The sequence below is a fragment of the Lonchura striata genome, chromosome 12 (assembly GCF_050655825.1).
Source record: "Lonchura striata isolate lonStrDom1 chromosome 12, ASM5065582v1, whole genome shotgun sequence".
NCBI lineage: Eukaryota > Metazoa > Chordata > Aves > Passeriformes > Estrildidae > Lonchura > Lonchura striata.
The window spans coordinates 19,970,992-19,988,146 of record NC_140714.1 but is presented as its reverse complement, the minus strand read 5'-3'; the positions used below and the strand labels follow the sequence as shown (position 1 = coordinate 19,988,146).

The following is a 17,155-nucleotide window of genomic DNA, read 5'->3' as shown; positions in this document are numbered from 1 at the left end:
GCACGGAGCGGCCTGCTGCAATTCCTGCTTCACTCTCCATCTTTAAGCCAAATGAACTGTTGGGGTGACTCTGGTGGTCTCTCACTGAAGACCCCTCATCTGCCTCACTACCACCATGACAGACGGAGATCAAGAACCCTCTCCCCAAGGACTGAGACTGAGACTCCTACCACAAACAGTGGGCGAAGGGAGAGAATGACCTGACCTGTTCTTCTCCAGTAACTTCAATGGACTTATCCCTTATTGTGTTTGTTCAGCCTAGATGATGTTTTGTAAATACACTTGTTCACCCACAGCAATTTCAATAGACTCTCATTGTTCTGCCTGCTCCCCCCCTTTTCCCTCTGTGGACTATAACTGGACCCCTGGGATAGGTAGAACTTTGGAGACTCTCCCCAACACAACAAGACGGATCCACATCGTCCGGACCAGTGAGGACTCCGCCTGTGTTGGTAGCTATTCCCATTCCCCCTTCTCTCTCTCTCTCTCTATCCTTTTTATTTCTTTTCTGAACCCACTATCGCATTTATTGTTTTGGCCCTTAATAAAGGTGCATTTGTTGTGATTAAACTGCTGATTGTCTTTTGCACTTTGGGATCGGCTAACGAACCATCACGACACCCCGCTATAAGCGGATCGTGACATTAAAATTGGCGTCACGGACAGGATTTCTGTCTAGGCAGAAGGGTGCAGGTTCTGTGTAGTCTGTAACAGGGGAAGGACGTTTCTTGCCAGCCGCACCTAGCCTGCCAGTACAAAAGACTGAGCATGGTCTGGAGAGCAAGGGGTAAGATTCAGATTTCCCACAGACTGCACATTGCCTAGGTGAAAAAGCACCCACACTGTCTTCAGAAATTGCAAAAGATCTCTTAGTGCAAAAGGCGGGACACTGTTGTGATTATGTGTGTGTTTGGACTGTCTGGGAAGGAAGAGACAACTTGAAGAAACTAAGCAGAGCCTCCCAGGCAGATTTTGTCTCTTCACCCACCCAGGGAAGTGAAGGGCGACACAGCGAAGTCTGTGTGCTTTGAGTAACTTACACTGTTGTTTTATGTGTGTGTTTGGACTGTCTGGGAAGGAAGAGACAACTTGAAGAAACTAAGCAGAGCCTCCCAGGCAGATTTTGTCTCTTCACCCACCCAGGGAAGTGAAGGGCGACACAGCGAAGTCTGTGTGCTTTGAGTAACTTAAGTTTGTACCTCCCTGCTGTGGTTTTGGTCCCTTCACAAAATGAGTGATAACCTTAACGATAAGGGTAAAGTTGAATTTTATGCTTTACTAGCTAAATACAATGCCAAACCTTCTCCGGGAGGAGAAGAATGGGCACAAAGTAATTGGTTTAATTTGGATAATGTGGTTGATAGAATATGTTCTTTACAACATGGTACAAAATTCAAACTGGGCAGAAATAAATCTATCTTATGCTCAGTTTTGGGAGCTTGTCTTACGGCAGCTGTAGAAACTCGCTTCCAGCGAAGAGGTGAGCAAGAAACAATAATAGACTCCCTTCAAAATTTGGTTGAAATTTTACAAAAACAATTACATGAAGAAAGGAATGAAAAACATTCATTGAGAAATGAGAACTATGCATTAAGAGCTGCCTTAAAAGAGGAACACGTTAACAAATCATCTAATGCTGATTCCTCTATAAATCCTGAGGGAAAGGAAACTCCTCACATTAACCAAATTTATCCTCACAAAGAACTTGAGGCAGTAAATAATTGTGGGGAACATTGCTGCTCTCACTTAAGACCCTTAATTAAAACAGAATATAACTATCTCAGTGATGATGATCTTGACCCCCACATCACAACCAAACACATACCATACACCGCCACTGAATTGGCTAAGCTTAAAAAAGAATATGGATGCCTCCCATACGAATCAGAAACAGAATATGTTTTCCGGGTGTCCCTCACTGGTGGCGATCAAATTAAACTAACTGAACAAGAAGCCAGTGGGTACTGGGGACATGGTGTCTTCTTAACAACAGGAGATAAACGTGACTCATGGTCCCTGACACAGCGCGCGGCTTTTTGGGCCGGGGGAACGAACCCCTTGGAAAGGGGAGATCCTATAGCTATAATTAGCACCCTCGACCAACTCCTAGAAAGTGTACACAAAGCCGCCTGTTTGAAAATGATTCATGAAAAGAAATTAATTCCTGGCTTTGAATCCCCAATGCAATTACCTGTGAAGCCTGAACTAATGACTCCTTTAATTCGTGGGCTTCCAGAAACACTCAAACCTACTGCCATAGCCTTACAGAAAACTATCATGACATTAAGCCCTACAGAAAAACTAGACAGATTTCTTGGTAACCCCACTAATCGCACTGGATCTACTGGTCCTACCTTTACTCCATCCTGCTCTCCATTCCAAGCTGTAAATTCACAAGCCAGTTCACCTGGCAGTAATCATAAAATTTGGACATGGGGTGAAGTTGCAGAGGATTTGATCAATTATTGTAGAAAATATGGACCTGTAAAAACCCCGGAAGAGAAACCAGAAAAATCAGAGAAAACAAAAGGGATTCGGTCTATTGGGACTCCTTACAGTAAAAATCCAGAAAAGGGAAAACAGAACCCTAGCCGCCAGCATTGGTGGTCACTGGGAGTCCAAAAGGGGGTCCCCAGAGAAGTGATGGATGGTCTGCCCCTTGATAAATTACAGAAAATAATAACTAATTGGTGCTATCGAAAATCAAATCCATCAGTTCAACCCAGTACACACCCTAGTGCACCCACTCTTCCTCATAACATGGGCAGCGAACCAACTCTCCCTCAGCCTCTCCTTCCTCTCCCGAACACGGGTAAGGAAACAACTTTCTCACTGTCCCTCCTGCAAAACAGGGGCAGTGGACAAAAACTAACCATATCACAGCTTTCCTCTCAGAACTCAGGCTGTGACCCAAAATTAACATTCTCCCAGTTTCTCTCTCAAAATCCAGGCAGTGAGTCATCTCTTTCTCAGCCTTTTCCTCAAAATCTGAGCAGAGATTCCTGTGGTTTCAGAGACGCTGAGAAAAGGTACGCTACCTGGGAGAAGGGATTGTTTGTGGTCAGCCTGGCTCTCATTGAAGTGGAAAGACTTGCACTACAACTACCAATTGTATTGAGAAGCCCTTTCAATGATATTAAGACAGTCACTACTGGGACCCTCCCTCCTGACGGGGTGGCCCAGAGGGCCTCGGTAAGAAAGTGGTATGCTCAGACTGAACATTACTGTCACTTCTTCTCAATAACAGATGGAGTTGTGAAAAATTTGGCAATACAAGAAACTGAGAGCTTGGATAGCAGCCAGGACACACCTGCCTCTGTAATCAAAATGGCCCCTCCTTTTTCCCCCAAACAATCGACAAGTTCTTGGTTCACTGAACTAATTAATACTGAGGGAGAAAGCAGTGCTCGGGTTGGGGAGCCGATAGCTGTTTGGAGTGCTTTTCAACGTAAGGTACAGAACACCTCTCTTGTCTCTATCTACACTGACTCCTATGCTGTGCACCAAATGATCCTGATAATCCAGCACATTACCCTGGCCAACCTGTTCTGGTGGACATCCCTTACTACAGGGCTGGTACCCCTTGTGCTAAAACCCCCTTGGAATGAATGTGCATGGAAAGCCTCTGGTGCTCTAGGGAAAGAACATTGGATAAATACATGCTGGATAATTCCATCATTCTAACCTTTTCTGCTTCTCGCTGGCAGGAGTCTGTTGTGTTTACTTTTACAGAAGAACTCCGAGGGACATGAAGACCACCTAATCCATGATAAAACTGGTAATACTTTCCTGCATCCTACCACAACCCCAGAGCCAGAAATCAGCTGAGTGTTTGTGGCCTGAAATAATTGTGGTAGCATGCAGAAAAAGTGAAAAGATCTCTTTAAGCACAAAAAGGTTTGTACGCACCAAAGCGTACAGGATTGTTGGCACAATTCAACATTAACACAAACTGCAGAAGTAGTTTGTCTTTGGTTCAAAAATACTGAAGGACTTTCTTTTAAATTTATTCATACCACCACCACCACTCAAACCCAACCACCAGTTATGCTTACCCCGAAAATTTCTAAAGTTGGACCATATATAATTAGGGAAACTGGCCAACAACAGATATTGTTCAATCCGGCATGGTCTCTTAAACAAGTTAAATTGCTAATGCAAAGCAATGTCTCTGAAATTCAGCCAGCTTGTTCACCTTTCTTGCAAACTTCTTTCCACGGTTGGACGACCTGGTTGCGACAGTGGAACCCTTCTGAAACACGGATGCCAAGAGACATAACTGGTGTTGTGGGAACAGGATTGGGAATTCTAAATAGTATTAAGATTTCCAATCCTGGTGGAATTTGGTGAACTTTACTTATGATCCCACCACAAACTTAGCCACAGCTTTTGTGTTAACCATACGCAATGCCTCGGTGCATTCAATATTCCCCATTATTGCATTAGGATTAAATCATGATGGAGCCACTCTCTATCCTTCCGAGCATAGAGAATGGGCCCGACAAATTGATGGTAAATGGCAAACTGTTAATTTAGAATCCTGTATTGTCCGAGAACAACAAGGGTTCATCTGTGAAGGCAATGCAATTATAGCTCAAGATATCTGTTTAGACACAGAACAAAATATCTGTCACTTTGAAATCCATCCTAACAAAACTTCTAAAACATTCCTTGTATATATAGGAAATGGATGTGCATGCTTTAGAACTGCTTGTAATACAGTGTATGTAGAAGACACAGTAGTAGATACTAAAAATCATTCAAATTTTTGTGCTTGTAATTTCACTAAAATTTCTGGATGTGATTTTTCGTTTGAAACTCCAGTTACTTCATATCAACTTTTAGAGTCCAATTACACGCTGATTCATAAGCTATTGCCTACCCCCATTGGAATGAATCTTACTCTGGTGAGGCAATTGTTGCTTCACCAGGATTTAATTGAAATCTTAGGAAAAATCAAGGAGAACGGACAGAAAACATTGGTAACTGTTCATCATGATGTACAAGAAATACATCGGGTTATAGAAAGGGTGAAAAGTGATGCTGAACACAGGTGGTGGGATACACTTTTTGGGTGGTCACCTACTGCTACAGGTATCCTGAACAAATTGTGTCATCCCATTGTTGTCCTTTTAATTTTAGTTTTGATTGGTTTTACTTTATCAGCAATCTTGTTTGTCATAAATTGGAGAATGATAAAACGATTAACAAAATTGACAGCTATACTTAATGCACACCACCTGGCCAATGTGCTTTATACTGTAGACATCCCCAAGACTATAGACACAAAGCAATTATAAAATTAGAAGATTATTTGTTTTAGTCACTTAGAAAACCTAATTTGAATTTTTACATTGGTTTATTAGAAAAAATTGTTTATTATTAATTAATATTGATTATATTGCTTAATGTTGTTTCAATTTATACTAATTATTGTTTTAGTATTTTCCCTGTTCTCTTTTCCTCTCCTTTTCCTTTTTCCCTTCTCTGGGATATGCTGCCAACACTAGACGAGTCCTGAAGACTTCACAACAACACTAACATCTCTCGAGGGCAATCGTCAGTCACGGGGTGGTGTAAGAGGCCGTCTGAAGACCCTCACTCATTTGCCTGCCGATTGCCACGAGCAGGATTTCCCTTCCCCCTCTGCAGTTCCGGCTTGGAGAAGGCAACAGTGCAGGTGTAGCCGCTGTACCGTTACGTGCTGTTCCCAACGAGGACCGGCAAGAACTTGGCAAGGAGTTGGCAAGGACTTGGCGAAGACCCAGCACGGACCCAGCACGGAGCGGCCTGCTGCAATTCCTGCTTCACTCTCCATCTTTAAGCCAAATGAACTGTTGGGGTGACTCTGGTGGTCTCTCACTGAAGACCCCTCATCTGCCTCACTACCACCATGACAGACGGAGATCAAGAACCCTCTCCCCAAGGACTGAGACTGAGACTCCTACCACAAACAGTGGGCGAAGGGAGAGAATGACCTGACCTGTTCTTCTCCAGTAACTTCAATGGACTTATCCCTTATTGTGTTTGTTCAGCCTAGATGATGTTTTGTAAATACACTTGTTCACCCACAGCAATTTCAATAGACTCTCATTGTTCTGCCTGCTCCCCCCCTTTTCCCTCTGTGGACTATAACTGGACCCCTGGGATAGGTAGAACTTTGGAGACTCTCCCCAACACAACAAGACGGATCCACATCGTCCGGACCAGTGAGGACTCCGCCTGTGTTGGTAGCTATTCCCATTCCCCCTTCTCTCTCTCTCTCTCTATCCTTTTTATTTCTTTTCTGAACCCACTATCGCATTTATTGTTTTGGCCCTTAATAAAGGTGCATTTGTTGTGATTAAACTGCTGATTGTCTTTTGCACTTTGGGATCGGCTAACGAACCATCACGACACCCCGCTATAAGCGGATCGTGACAAATAGGAGCAGAAAACTTCTGCTTTTTGTAGCATCAGAAAAAGAGCCATGATCTGATATGAATTCCACGCTTACAACAATCAAGTTTTGTGCACACACAACACTCCAAGCAAGGGAGTTTTAGAACAGCTACTGAAGGGAAATAATGTGTCAAGCTGCTGTAAAAGGTGGAATTAACTGTTTTGGTTACTGTGCCCATCCCACCTGTGTTTGTAAACTGTGAATGTCAGGTGAAGTATGGTAATATGGTGATATGTTAATAACAAAAAGTAAATTTGTTTTAGTCCTATGTGCAGTGCTGGATTTGTGGCTTGGTGTTGTGCAAATTCAAGGGTACTTCATGGTTCTTGTAGGGATAAAATAGAGAAATTTCCCGGGGAAATAGGTCCTGGTTTATGTTCCAGGAAGACTCTATGCTTGTTCTCTATTTTTATTTTAATCTGGTTGTTTGATTTGTAGGAAACACTTTCAGCACTTTGGCAGGGTTGGTGTTTGACTGGACAGTGGTGAAGGACCCAGAGGCTGATTGCTTCTCAGATTCCCACAACGCTCTACGGTAAAGTAATTTCCTTTGGTCTCAAAAGTTGGTTCAGTCTGATGCATAAAAAATACTTCCCCACATCTAGGCAGTTTACTGAACTGGTGCCTAAAATTATAATGTTAAGGGTCAGTTGATTCAGTTTGGGTTTTTTTAACCTACTCAGCAGCCTGGGCACTTTGTTCTCTGTTTAATTTAACTGATAGTGTTAGTGAGCAGCTCTGATAGCTCTGATGCAATAATTAGAAATAAACAGATGCAGTCGTTGATCTTTCTGAAATATCTCATGCAGAAGGAAGATTTACCAGTAAAATTGTTATCTCAGGGTTTCAGCAGAGTTTTATTTTTCGCTTTTGAAGGAAAAAAAGTCACTTTCCATTTCAGAAAGGAGCTCTCTGAGCCTTAAGAGTTTCAGGTGTCAGTGGACACTTAATTCTGGTGTTGAAATAGGAGGATTCCTTGTGGGGAAACCAGTTCTCCTACAGAGCAGAATGGTTAACAGCCAGCTTCCATCCTCAAACTGACACTCCAAATACGCTGCAGGTGGGATGGGGGGAGCCAGCAAGACTTTGCTCCTGGGCAAACACAAACTAATTTTTGCAGCCTTAGAGAAGCAGCGTTGGCTGGGGAAAGCCTGCTAAGCCCATAATACACCTGAAGCTGCAGGTACAAGTGAGAGCCAGAATGAATGGCTTAGTGGGACAGGATATCCCAAGTCCTGGTACATAAGGAGCTTTTTTTGTCAGTATAACTATTTGCTGATGTGGTTTTAACCAAACTAATATTGATATATACTCTACTGTTAGCATAACTATGATACCATAGAAATGTTCTACAGGTGGTGCAGCTTTGCAAAATAAATCATAAATTGTCAGGAATATGTTAATATCCATAACTGTTCTCCAGATGGCTCCACTGGTTTTTCTCTGAACATGCACATGAAGCCAAGCAGATCATGTGCATGCAGAAGGTGACACCCTGTGAAACATGCTCCTCTTTCCAAAATTTCCTGTCATTTGCCCATTCATGGAAAATTCTTTCCCCCTCTTTTGCTCTTTTCACTGAAATTTCTAACAGTTACTACAGGCTTTCAACTTGCAGACTATTTTCATAGTCATTTGTTAAATACCTTCTGGCTTCTTGAGGGAGGTCAGAGTTGCGTTCTGGCTTTGTTGAGCTATTGCTTTTATCAACATAAGCTTTGGGTCTTGCACATCAGTTCTACAATACAGAGAGTTTTTGCAGTCTCACCTACTGAACAAACTGGAGGGACAATTGTAAACAACATGTGCAGTCTTGTGATAGCTCATCAGCAAGCTTCAGACAAACTTATCTGTCACAGAAATTAGCTGCAGATACCTCAAAGAATGAGTAAAACTGGGATATCTGGTCCCAGGCAAGTATCTTAAATCGGCTTAAAAATGGAAGTGGCTGGGAGTAGATGCTGGTGATGTTTCTCTGTGGGTTTACAAAGGTTGGTTAACAATTTTCTGTTCACTTTGTGATTCACCTTTCAGTATTTTCAAGTTCTTAGAATCCACCTACATCTCACCTTCCTGTATATTGGAAATGGAAAAAGTCGCCAAGCAAGGAGATACCATTCTGGTGTCTGGAATGAAAACAGGGAGTTGTAAATTAAAGGCAAGACTTCAGGAAAGCATCTATAAGGTAAGATTTCTGAATGTCAGAGGGGAGGATGGATTTCTGAATGTGTGAATGAGCATCTGTTTTTCTGTAGTCTCCAAAATGATCTTCATATCAACATGAATTTTTTCTTCATTCTTGCACTGTGTGCACAGAGCAGATCACTGTACCATTCACTGTCCCTTGCATTTTGTTGTGACAAAAGTCAAGATGAAACTAAAGAGCCAAATAATAAAAATAAAATGGCAGCAAATAATGTTTTTCACTTCCAGATTCTAAGTTCCTGCTTCATGGTCTGTTTCAAACAAATGAGCTCCTTTTAATGTGGTTACTTTTCTTTCCCCCTCTATCAACAGAATGTACAGCCTGCAGAAGTCAGATTGCTTATTTTGGAAAACATATTTTTAAATCCAACAGATGACATTTATCTTCTGGTTGGAGCATCAATTCAGTACAGAGTTCAGAAACCGAGGCAAGGGAAGATCACAGGTTTGTTCTATTCTTATTTATTTTTATTTTTTAATGCGTTGTGTGAATTTTTAACAGCTGAGAAATTTTTAATTGTGTTTAAGCTACTATGTTAATGTTTAATACTGTTTTCCTAAGGCACACAGTGATAGAGCTGTTTAGTTCTTTCCATCAAAAAAATTGTGACTCTTAAGAATATACTCTTGCAGATTTGTCAAGGATGTGGAGTCAGGGGTAACTTAAAATGAGAGCTAACACTGTCATTTTAGTTGCTGACAGTCACTAAGGAATTGACTGACTTTCTTGCTTAAATCAAATTTAGATTAGTAACTTCTCTAACAGAAAATGTTTTATTGGCAAATGGATTTGCTCCACAAAGTGAAGCCTTTATAAATGTGGGTTATCTGGCTTTATGCCCATTTCAAAATGCAGTGCCTTGAGTTTTCTCTCCATTTTTCCCTTTCGGCTTTTTTTTTTTTTCTTTTGAAGCTGGAAATCAGTTGAATGTTAGGTCGAAATACTGAGATGACATTAGTTGAGAACTGCAGTTTCACAGACATTAAATTTTCCAAGAAACTGGTTTTGTGTGTGTGATGTGAGGGCAGAAGTGCTATTTTTACAAGCCACTAGAAATATTGATTTAATCTGTGCACTAGGCATCAGTAAAAAAGAATCAGCAATAATTAGCAGCAGATAGCCACTGCCACACCTGCTTTTATTGTTTCCTAGGTTTTGTTTCACGTCCAGAAATAGCAATGCCATCAGAGCAGTACGAGCTGCAGCTCCAGAACAACATCCTCCATCCCAAGGGAGATCCCTCCTGGCCAGTTGCCAAGCTGGACCAGGCAACATCCACGGTGACTGCGTTGCAGCAGGGCCAAACCAAGCTCATCCTGGTGCACAAGAGTATCCTTCCTTGGGAATGCTTCTCCAGCCACCACTCTGTGGCAGGAGACAAGCTTTCCACCCTTGGCAACACAGAAGGATCAAGTTATCCTCATTTGTATTGAGAGTCTGGAAATCAGGAGCTGTGGAAAGCAGCACTGCTGTGAATTCAGTCTCAGCACAGCTGTCCGATGCCTTGGAATGCTTTAACAAATTGAGTTGGCAAAAGATCACTTAAATCACGTCTGTTCCCCTCAGTCACTGTAGAAATGTATGGGGCTTTATTTAATGTTTACATTGCAGTCATTATATTCTCTAGTGAGATCTCTCCAAAGTGCTCGCTGTCCTGCAGTGAAGTGGGGAGAATGTTTATTTGCAGTGCACACTTAGCTTTAGAATAGCCAAAGAGGCTTGAGGAGTCCCAGGAGAATGCTGATCTTGGCTCGTGCTGAGCCATGTGTTCCTTGACTGAGCCGCAGGTATCCGCATGCAGGGGGTGTCCCGGCTGCCCAGCAGCACTGTCTGTGTGGTAGCTCCTGCATATTTGGGTTGGTATTGCTGCAGTCTTCTGGCTGAATCATGCAAGTTCTGGCCTTGTCTCTGTGATTTTCATGCTGTATCTCCACGCTTCCGTTCAGCGTTAGCTTTCACAGAAAAGGAATTTTATTCATAAAAGTAGCTCAATGTGAAATAGGTTTTACGTACTTTCTTTTATCTCTGTAGTCAGCAGTTTAAAATAATGAGTGTTCATCTGCAGAGTGTGGGCACCAGAAGCAAAATGCTTTTCTCCATTGGATTAAGAGGCTGCTGGTTTGTGCTGTTCAATATTTCCTGTTTTGCAGGATTTACAGTTCATCCAGGTGACAGATGGGTCCTGGAAACAGACAGACTTTATGAAATTACAGTTGACGTGTATGATAAATCAAGCAATAAGGTGTATTTATCTGATGTAAGTTGAAATGTTTAGATACTTTTTTTCTGTGACTGTCTCCTAAATCCTGACTTGCTTTGGAATTATTTGAGTGATTTCTTATTTACATTGAGACAGGACAGTGCAAAGCTTGTTGTTTCTTGCCTCTTCATTTTTTCCTTTGTTTTGTTGTTGTTACTTTTTAAAAATAAAGCACTCTAGGTGATTCATGTGAAGTTATTGGAGTCTGAAGTGCTGTAGAAAAAAAATGGAAGTTGGGCAATGTCTTTTAGGTTGGATGGGGCTTGGAGCAACCTTAAATCACCCAGTGCCACCCCTGCCATGGGCAGGGACACCTTCCACTGTCCCAGGCTGCTCCCAGCCCCAGTGTCCAGCCTGGCCGTGGGCACTGCCAGGGATCCAGGGGCAGCCACAGCTGCTCTGGGCACCTGTGCCAGGGCCTGCCCACCCTCACAGGGAAGGGCTTCTTCCTTAATTCTATATACCAGGTACCAAATACACATAGTTCTTAAACTGCAGAGGAAACGAAATTAAAATAATTCAGTTGCAACAAGAATAAATTTATTGAATTACTGCTTTTGAGAGTATTTGATCTAGGGGAATATAATTTTATTTCCTCATAATTGCTTTTTGGGATACAGATCTGAGTTTGAGCTAGAGCTTAGTAGTGTGCCTTTGGGACAGTATATTCATGTGTTCTTTTATGTTGAAGAAGGAAAAAATTAGAAAAATACTGTAAAATATGAATTACTTAGTGGTATAAATATAGGTACTTTCATGTTAAATTACATTTAGCATGAAATTTAAAAAGAAACTTTCTGTGGAGTTAATGTCTCTAAAGGTAAAATCTTACTGAAAGACTGAAACTTCCACAGGGAGAGTTCTAATCAGTTTCAGCAGCATGTCTTTGAACTGTGTGATTAAACATTTGCTTACTGACTTCTTGTTGTATGTTTAGGGCTTTCTGTCCCCCACTGATGTCAGTCACCTGTGGCAATTTCTATTTCATGTTCTGGTTTTAGAAGATCCGAATTACTACAGAGCTGTCCGGAGAACACTTTGAGGTGCTGCAGTCCTCTCTGAATGGGTCCTGTCATTGTGTGAGGGCTGTAAAGGCAGGTCAGACCACGATTGATGCTGCACTGACATCAGTTGTTGACCGGGTGTGTCTGTGTGAAAACTCCTCTGCTTCACTGGTAGGCCTAAAAATAATTGAGCTGTGCAGTAGTGACTTCCTGGCAAAAGGAAACCTAAGAATGGCATGGGTCTGAGCTGTCTTTGTTTGAACAGATTAAGAACCAAATTCTAAAATCCTTTCTTCATGAAAACTGCCAATAGAGTCAAAAGAGGATTTGCTTACATTAAAGACAGTGGGATTTTGCTCCCGAGCCTGTGGCAAACTCCTGTTAGGGCAGTGGTGCACAGCACTGATTTCTTTTCTTGTGGCAGATCCTTGTGCTGGGCAAGGGGCCTCTCACAGGCTGAGGGAATTTTACATTTTATTGTGGTAGGATCATCACTCATACCCTGACCTTGTTCTGCAGTCAGTTACATTGGGGAAGTTTGCTGTCAGTTGGGAAGTGCCCTTAAACTCTGGAATGACAATTTGCCAAATGTATCAGCCTGCACATTTCTCCAAATTACTATTCATTTACTTTCTGCTGGTTGGGCAGGCTGCTGAATGTATGGCTAACTAGGGCACGTGGTGTGGAAGTGAATTGCTTTTGCTTGAAAATTCAACACTTCAACCCATTTGCTGTAAAATCAATTTAGTGATTCCTTGGGCAGGATTTAGCAGCTCCTTCAATGTGATACACCTCAGTCATTTTGTGTGTCAGAGATGTTCTCTTCAGTGGAAGAGCATCCCTTGAGAGTTGTTTTTCCCTCAGAAATGCAGTAACAGTGTGTTGTGCCAGAGGGTTGTAGCACTGCAGTGACAGCAGAGCTCTGAAGGCCAATGTTTGGGAGGGAGGGCTGAGCAAGGGCTCTTTCAGGCTGAATTTTGTACACAGTGTGATGAGCAAAGAGTAAATATAGGTATTGAGCCTCCAGATTGGTTCTCCAAGTGAGGTCTCAAAATAGGAGCGATGAAAGAGTATCTTTTTTCTTGCCTTTTACATTAATGTGGGCACCTGGATCTTCATAACAATAGCACTCCTTTAGTACAGTGGCACACCTTGCTGCCAGGAGCTATTTGCTCACTGGGAGCTCTGCTCATAAGTGGTCCTAAATAGTTTTCCTTCCTCTCTGAGGTGTTTTCAAGAACATGTCTATACCTAAGGACTAAACATTAACTCTGGGAAGCTCTGTGGTGCCATTTATAACACCGTGGTTTTGCACTTTGCAGGATGGAGGTGTTCACACCTTACTAGTTCCAGTGAGAAACCAGCAGGATGTGGAGATCCATGTTCCAATATTGCTTGTACCCAGCATTCTGATGTTTCCTTGGCAGGCAAAAGCAGGAGTCTACCAGTACACCATCCAGGTATGCCAAAGAAGTACCCAGCTGCAGGGTGTGTAACTCAGGCAGGCACACTGAGGCCTGACACCACTGAGCTAGGGCTGACTGTGGATACTTCAGGCACAGTGGCATCCAAAATGTAACTTGCAGGAACTTCATGGGACATTAGTTACAGGAGTTGATATGCAGTTTTAAAAAAGCACCAAGAAACCAACAAACATAAAAACCCCACTGACTTGTACCTCTTGTCTTCCCTTCCTCTCTCCCTCATGCATGCACCACGCACCTGTGCCTGGAATGGTTTGGAATTCCAGGAGCATCCTACATGCAAAGATCCACAGCAATCATTAGAGGCTGCCCTTTGCTGGCAAGGATGGGAAATATGAATGGGAGTGTGAAGTGACTACAAAGAAGAGCATGACAAGATTAATTTGCAGCACTCTGCCAGCCTTGGACATCAGTATTCCTCAGTGGCCACACACCTTGTGCTCCTAATACAAAGTTCCAGGGAGGCAAAGGCCACAGCTTATTTACAGAAGGGATGATTTCCATGTTTACTAGGTGTGTCTTTGCTCCCAAGCTGTCAGTTATTCCTTTTGCTTCATGAAGCAAATGGTTTGTATGCCAGTATCCAGTATCTCCAGTCTAAGTAGGGAAAAGAAAGTTGTGCTTTCTCAGCCCAGACTCTTATCCCAGGCCAGTGATACCCAGACCCTGCACTCAGGTGTTGGATGCACAACTCCTACCTCTCCCTTTTAACATAAAGTAGTGCTCAGTGATGGATCTGTGTTAAGTAAACTATAAGCAAATAGGCAGCAGGACACTTGGTGCCAAGCTCTCCTCCCAGGTAACAAGGGATAGGATGAGAGGAAACATCCTCATGTTTAACTTGGATATTAGACAAATTTTTTTCACAGGAAGAGTTGTCAAGCCATGGCACAGGCTGCCCAGGGCAGTGGTGGAGTCACGAGCCCTGGAAGGGCTCAAAAATTATGGGGTATGGGACCTGAAGACATGGTTCAGTGGTGGACTTGATAATCTCAGAGGTCTTTTAGAGCCTTACTGATTCAGTGACTCCATGGAGAGAATCAATCTCACAGGATTAAATTGCACTCTCCATTGTGAGTCTAAGGGCAGCTACACTGAGTTAAGCCCTGCATAACTCGACTTGTCTGTTCTGTGGGATTAGTTTGGTTTACTTCGTGCTATTCCTGACCACACCAGCAGAGTGTGGCAAAAATTCTTAGTACTAAGTCTGCATTTGCAGTACTTCATAATTCTGCTGGAATTTTCCCAGTAAAGGAAAGGAAATGTGGTTTTTTTTCCTACCTCTTTCACAGTTCTATTCTCACCTTATCTTGCAAATATAATGAAGTATTTCACTAGAGAACATTCCTTCATGGTACTGCAATAATTGTCTTACTTTACTCTGATGTTCTTCTATAAAAACATAGAAACTTTTTTCTCCCAAGATTTAAATTTTGCTGAAACTGAGACCTTTCTTCTGGTCTCTAGATTCCACAATACACCTGGTCAACAGCGTACACACAGCTCAACTGTTCCTGCCTCTCCATCAGAGTTTGCCTCCCACTGCATAGCTTCAGTCAGGCTATTTCAAATGGGTGAATAAAGTTTTTCTGAAAATAAATTGAAAGGGACTTTTGGATCTAGCCAAATTCTGTTGATAGCTGAAGTAACTCCCTCCAGATGGTACCAGAATGCCTGGCAGGTTTTCCTTTGGCAGCTGTCTGGTTTGTTGGGGGTTGCTTTGTTCATCTTTGTGCCAATGAGATGGTTTCTGTTGCCTTCCTTCGGCGCAGGCATGAGAGGTGCAGAGCAGCTGTGCGAGGTGGGCACGTGGAGGTTGCTGGGGAGGGCACTGCTCCCAGGTAGCAGTGTGGATCTCCTGCCAGGCTCTGGCTAATGGTGAAGCTGCATGGGAAGCTGCTTTACCCTTCCTCTCTCTCCTCAGTGCATACTGACTGTCAGAGACAGAAAGCGTAGTGACGTGTCTGGGGTTTATGGCAGGGACCTGAGACTTCATAGTCATTAAGACTATGCTCATCCCCCTGTTTCAACTGAAACACCTTTACAAATATGCTGAGCCCTTGGATTCTTTCAGCCTTTCTCACCACATCCCACGCATCTCCTGTAACACACCTCTGCCTGTTTATTTGTCTGTGTCCTTCTGTAATCAGATTGTGCATGTGCTCTGAGAAAGGAAGATGGGAAATGACCCTCCTCTTAATTTTCTTTTTTTTTCTCTTTCCCTGGTAAAAATTACTCGCTAAGCTCCTGTATAATTTAGACTTGTTTGTTTTCCACACTGTCCCTCTAGAGAAGATTTATCACCTTGTTCATTTTTAATTATGAAATTGGTTAAAGGAAATGCTGAGGAAGTAAAAGAAATTAAAACAATATGCATTTTAAAATAGCTCCAGTGTTCACCCGTGTTTTACTCTGATGGAACTTTTGACATTTGTTTTGGTGTGTGAAAGAAGCCAAAATTAAAATGAAAGGTAGAAATCTTCTCATCTCTCTATTGCTTTTTAAGTTCTGAGGTGTTATTTTATTTGTATGTCCTATTCTCAGTGCATTCCTGGTTTTCACACAAGATATCCAAAGCTGTGGAATGTGAAAACCATGTCCTTGATTAAATATTTGCAAGATTTTTCCCTCTGTATTTCAGGCTCAGGGTGGAAGTGGCAACTTCAGCTGGTCCTCTTCTAGCCAGGCAGTAGCCACAGTGACAGTCACAGGAGTGATGAGCACGGGGAGTGATGCTGGGGTCAGCATTATTCGGGCGTTCGACGTGCGGAATCCACTGCTTTGTGGTGAAATGAAGGCAAGAGATTCATTGTTCAGTGCTTGTTCTTGAATGTGGCTTTTGGAAACAGCAAAGGCACTGAGAATGCCATAGGCAATCCCCTTCCACTTCCTGCCCTGTGGCAGGTTAAGTGATTCCTTTCAGTTTGTGCTTTAGGGAATCCAGCACTGTCCAGTGCATTAACCTGACTCCCATTTTTGCCCCTTCCTGATTTCCTTGGCAAGCCTTTTTCCCTGTTGGAAGTTTTAAGTGCAAGAATGAAATGGTAATTAACTCCTGGCCTGGCCATCCAGGCAGACAAGCCAAACTAGAAATTCATTCTGTAGGACGATAGGTGGGTGCTCTCCCTTGATACCAAAGGGTGACAGTTGTTACCAGGATGTACAAGGAAATTTCTGTCTGGAGAAGTAACTGAACTGAGCACTGTGCTGCAGACGGGCTGCAAATACCCGAGTTGGCCAAGAAAAAACAGTACTCTAGGAAAATTAGGAGAAAATGGCAATAAAAAACATAGCTCCCAAGAGGGATTTTGTGGTGTCTCTGCAGACCATCCCCTGTTCTTAGGTCATGGTGGTCAGTGTGTGTGGCTTGGAGTGAGGAGAATGCAGGAACAGTACATATGGTGGCCCAAAGGGAGGGGTGTGACATGAATTAAAATCTGTTCAGAATTCAGCTTACACACTCACTCTGAAATAATTCTCTGAACAGCCTAAGATGCTGCTTTTTAGCCGTGCAACAGTTACCAGCTGGAGACACAGGGAGGAAGATTTTTTCAGCTCAAACTTCTTATCCTCAAACATGAGTCAAAGTCTGAAGACAGAAAGAAACCTTCAGACCATGTGAGCTTTCAGAGCAGTGTATTGCACAATCTGAATAGGTTATTTTTGAATGCTTTTTTTTCCTGTGTTAGGAGCTGCCTTCTGTGTGAACAGCTCTTCAGAGTTCTATTTACTGACCTCAGTGAGTCAGTTTTTAGTAGT

The 17,155-nt window shown here is 42.6% G+C and overlaps 2 protein-coding genes across 2 annotated transcripts; both read left to right on the top strand.

The window, feature by feature from the left end:
- The first annotated feature begins 65 nt into the window (after positions 1 to 65).
- Positions 66 to 4,622, top strand: LOC144248763 (uncharacterized). The gene has a single exon (XM_085590795.1). The coding sequence runs from the start codon at positions 1,231 to 1,233 to the stop codon at positions 3,682 to 3,684; it is 2,454 nt and encodes an 817-aa protein (XP_085446921.1). The 5' UTR covers positions 66 to 1,230; the 3' UTR covers positions 3,685 to 4,622.
- Positions 4,623 to 7,258: 2,636 nt separating this feature from the next.
- On the top strand, positions 7,259 to 12,892 carry LOC144248451 (nuclear pore membrane glycoprotein 210-like). Its single transcript, XM_085590794.1, has 6 exons — positions 7,259 to 8,627; positions 8,960 to 9,092; positions 9,801 to 9,977; positions 10,436 to 10,504; positions 10,799 to 10,905; positions 11,910 to 12,892. Exons 1-6 carry the CDS (start codon positions 8,529 to 8,531, stop codon positions 12,156 to 12,158), a joined length of 834 nt encoding a protein of 277 aa, XP_085446920.1. The 5' UTR covers positions 7,259 to 8,528; the 3' UTR covers positions 12,159 to 12,892.
- The last annotated feature ends 4,263 nt before the right edge of the window (positions 12,893 to 17,155 follow it).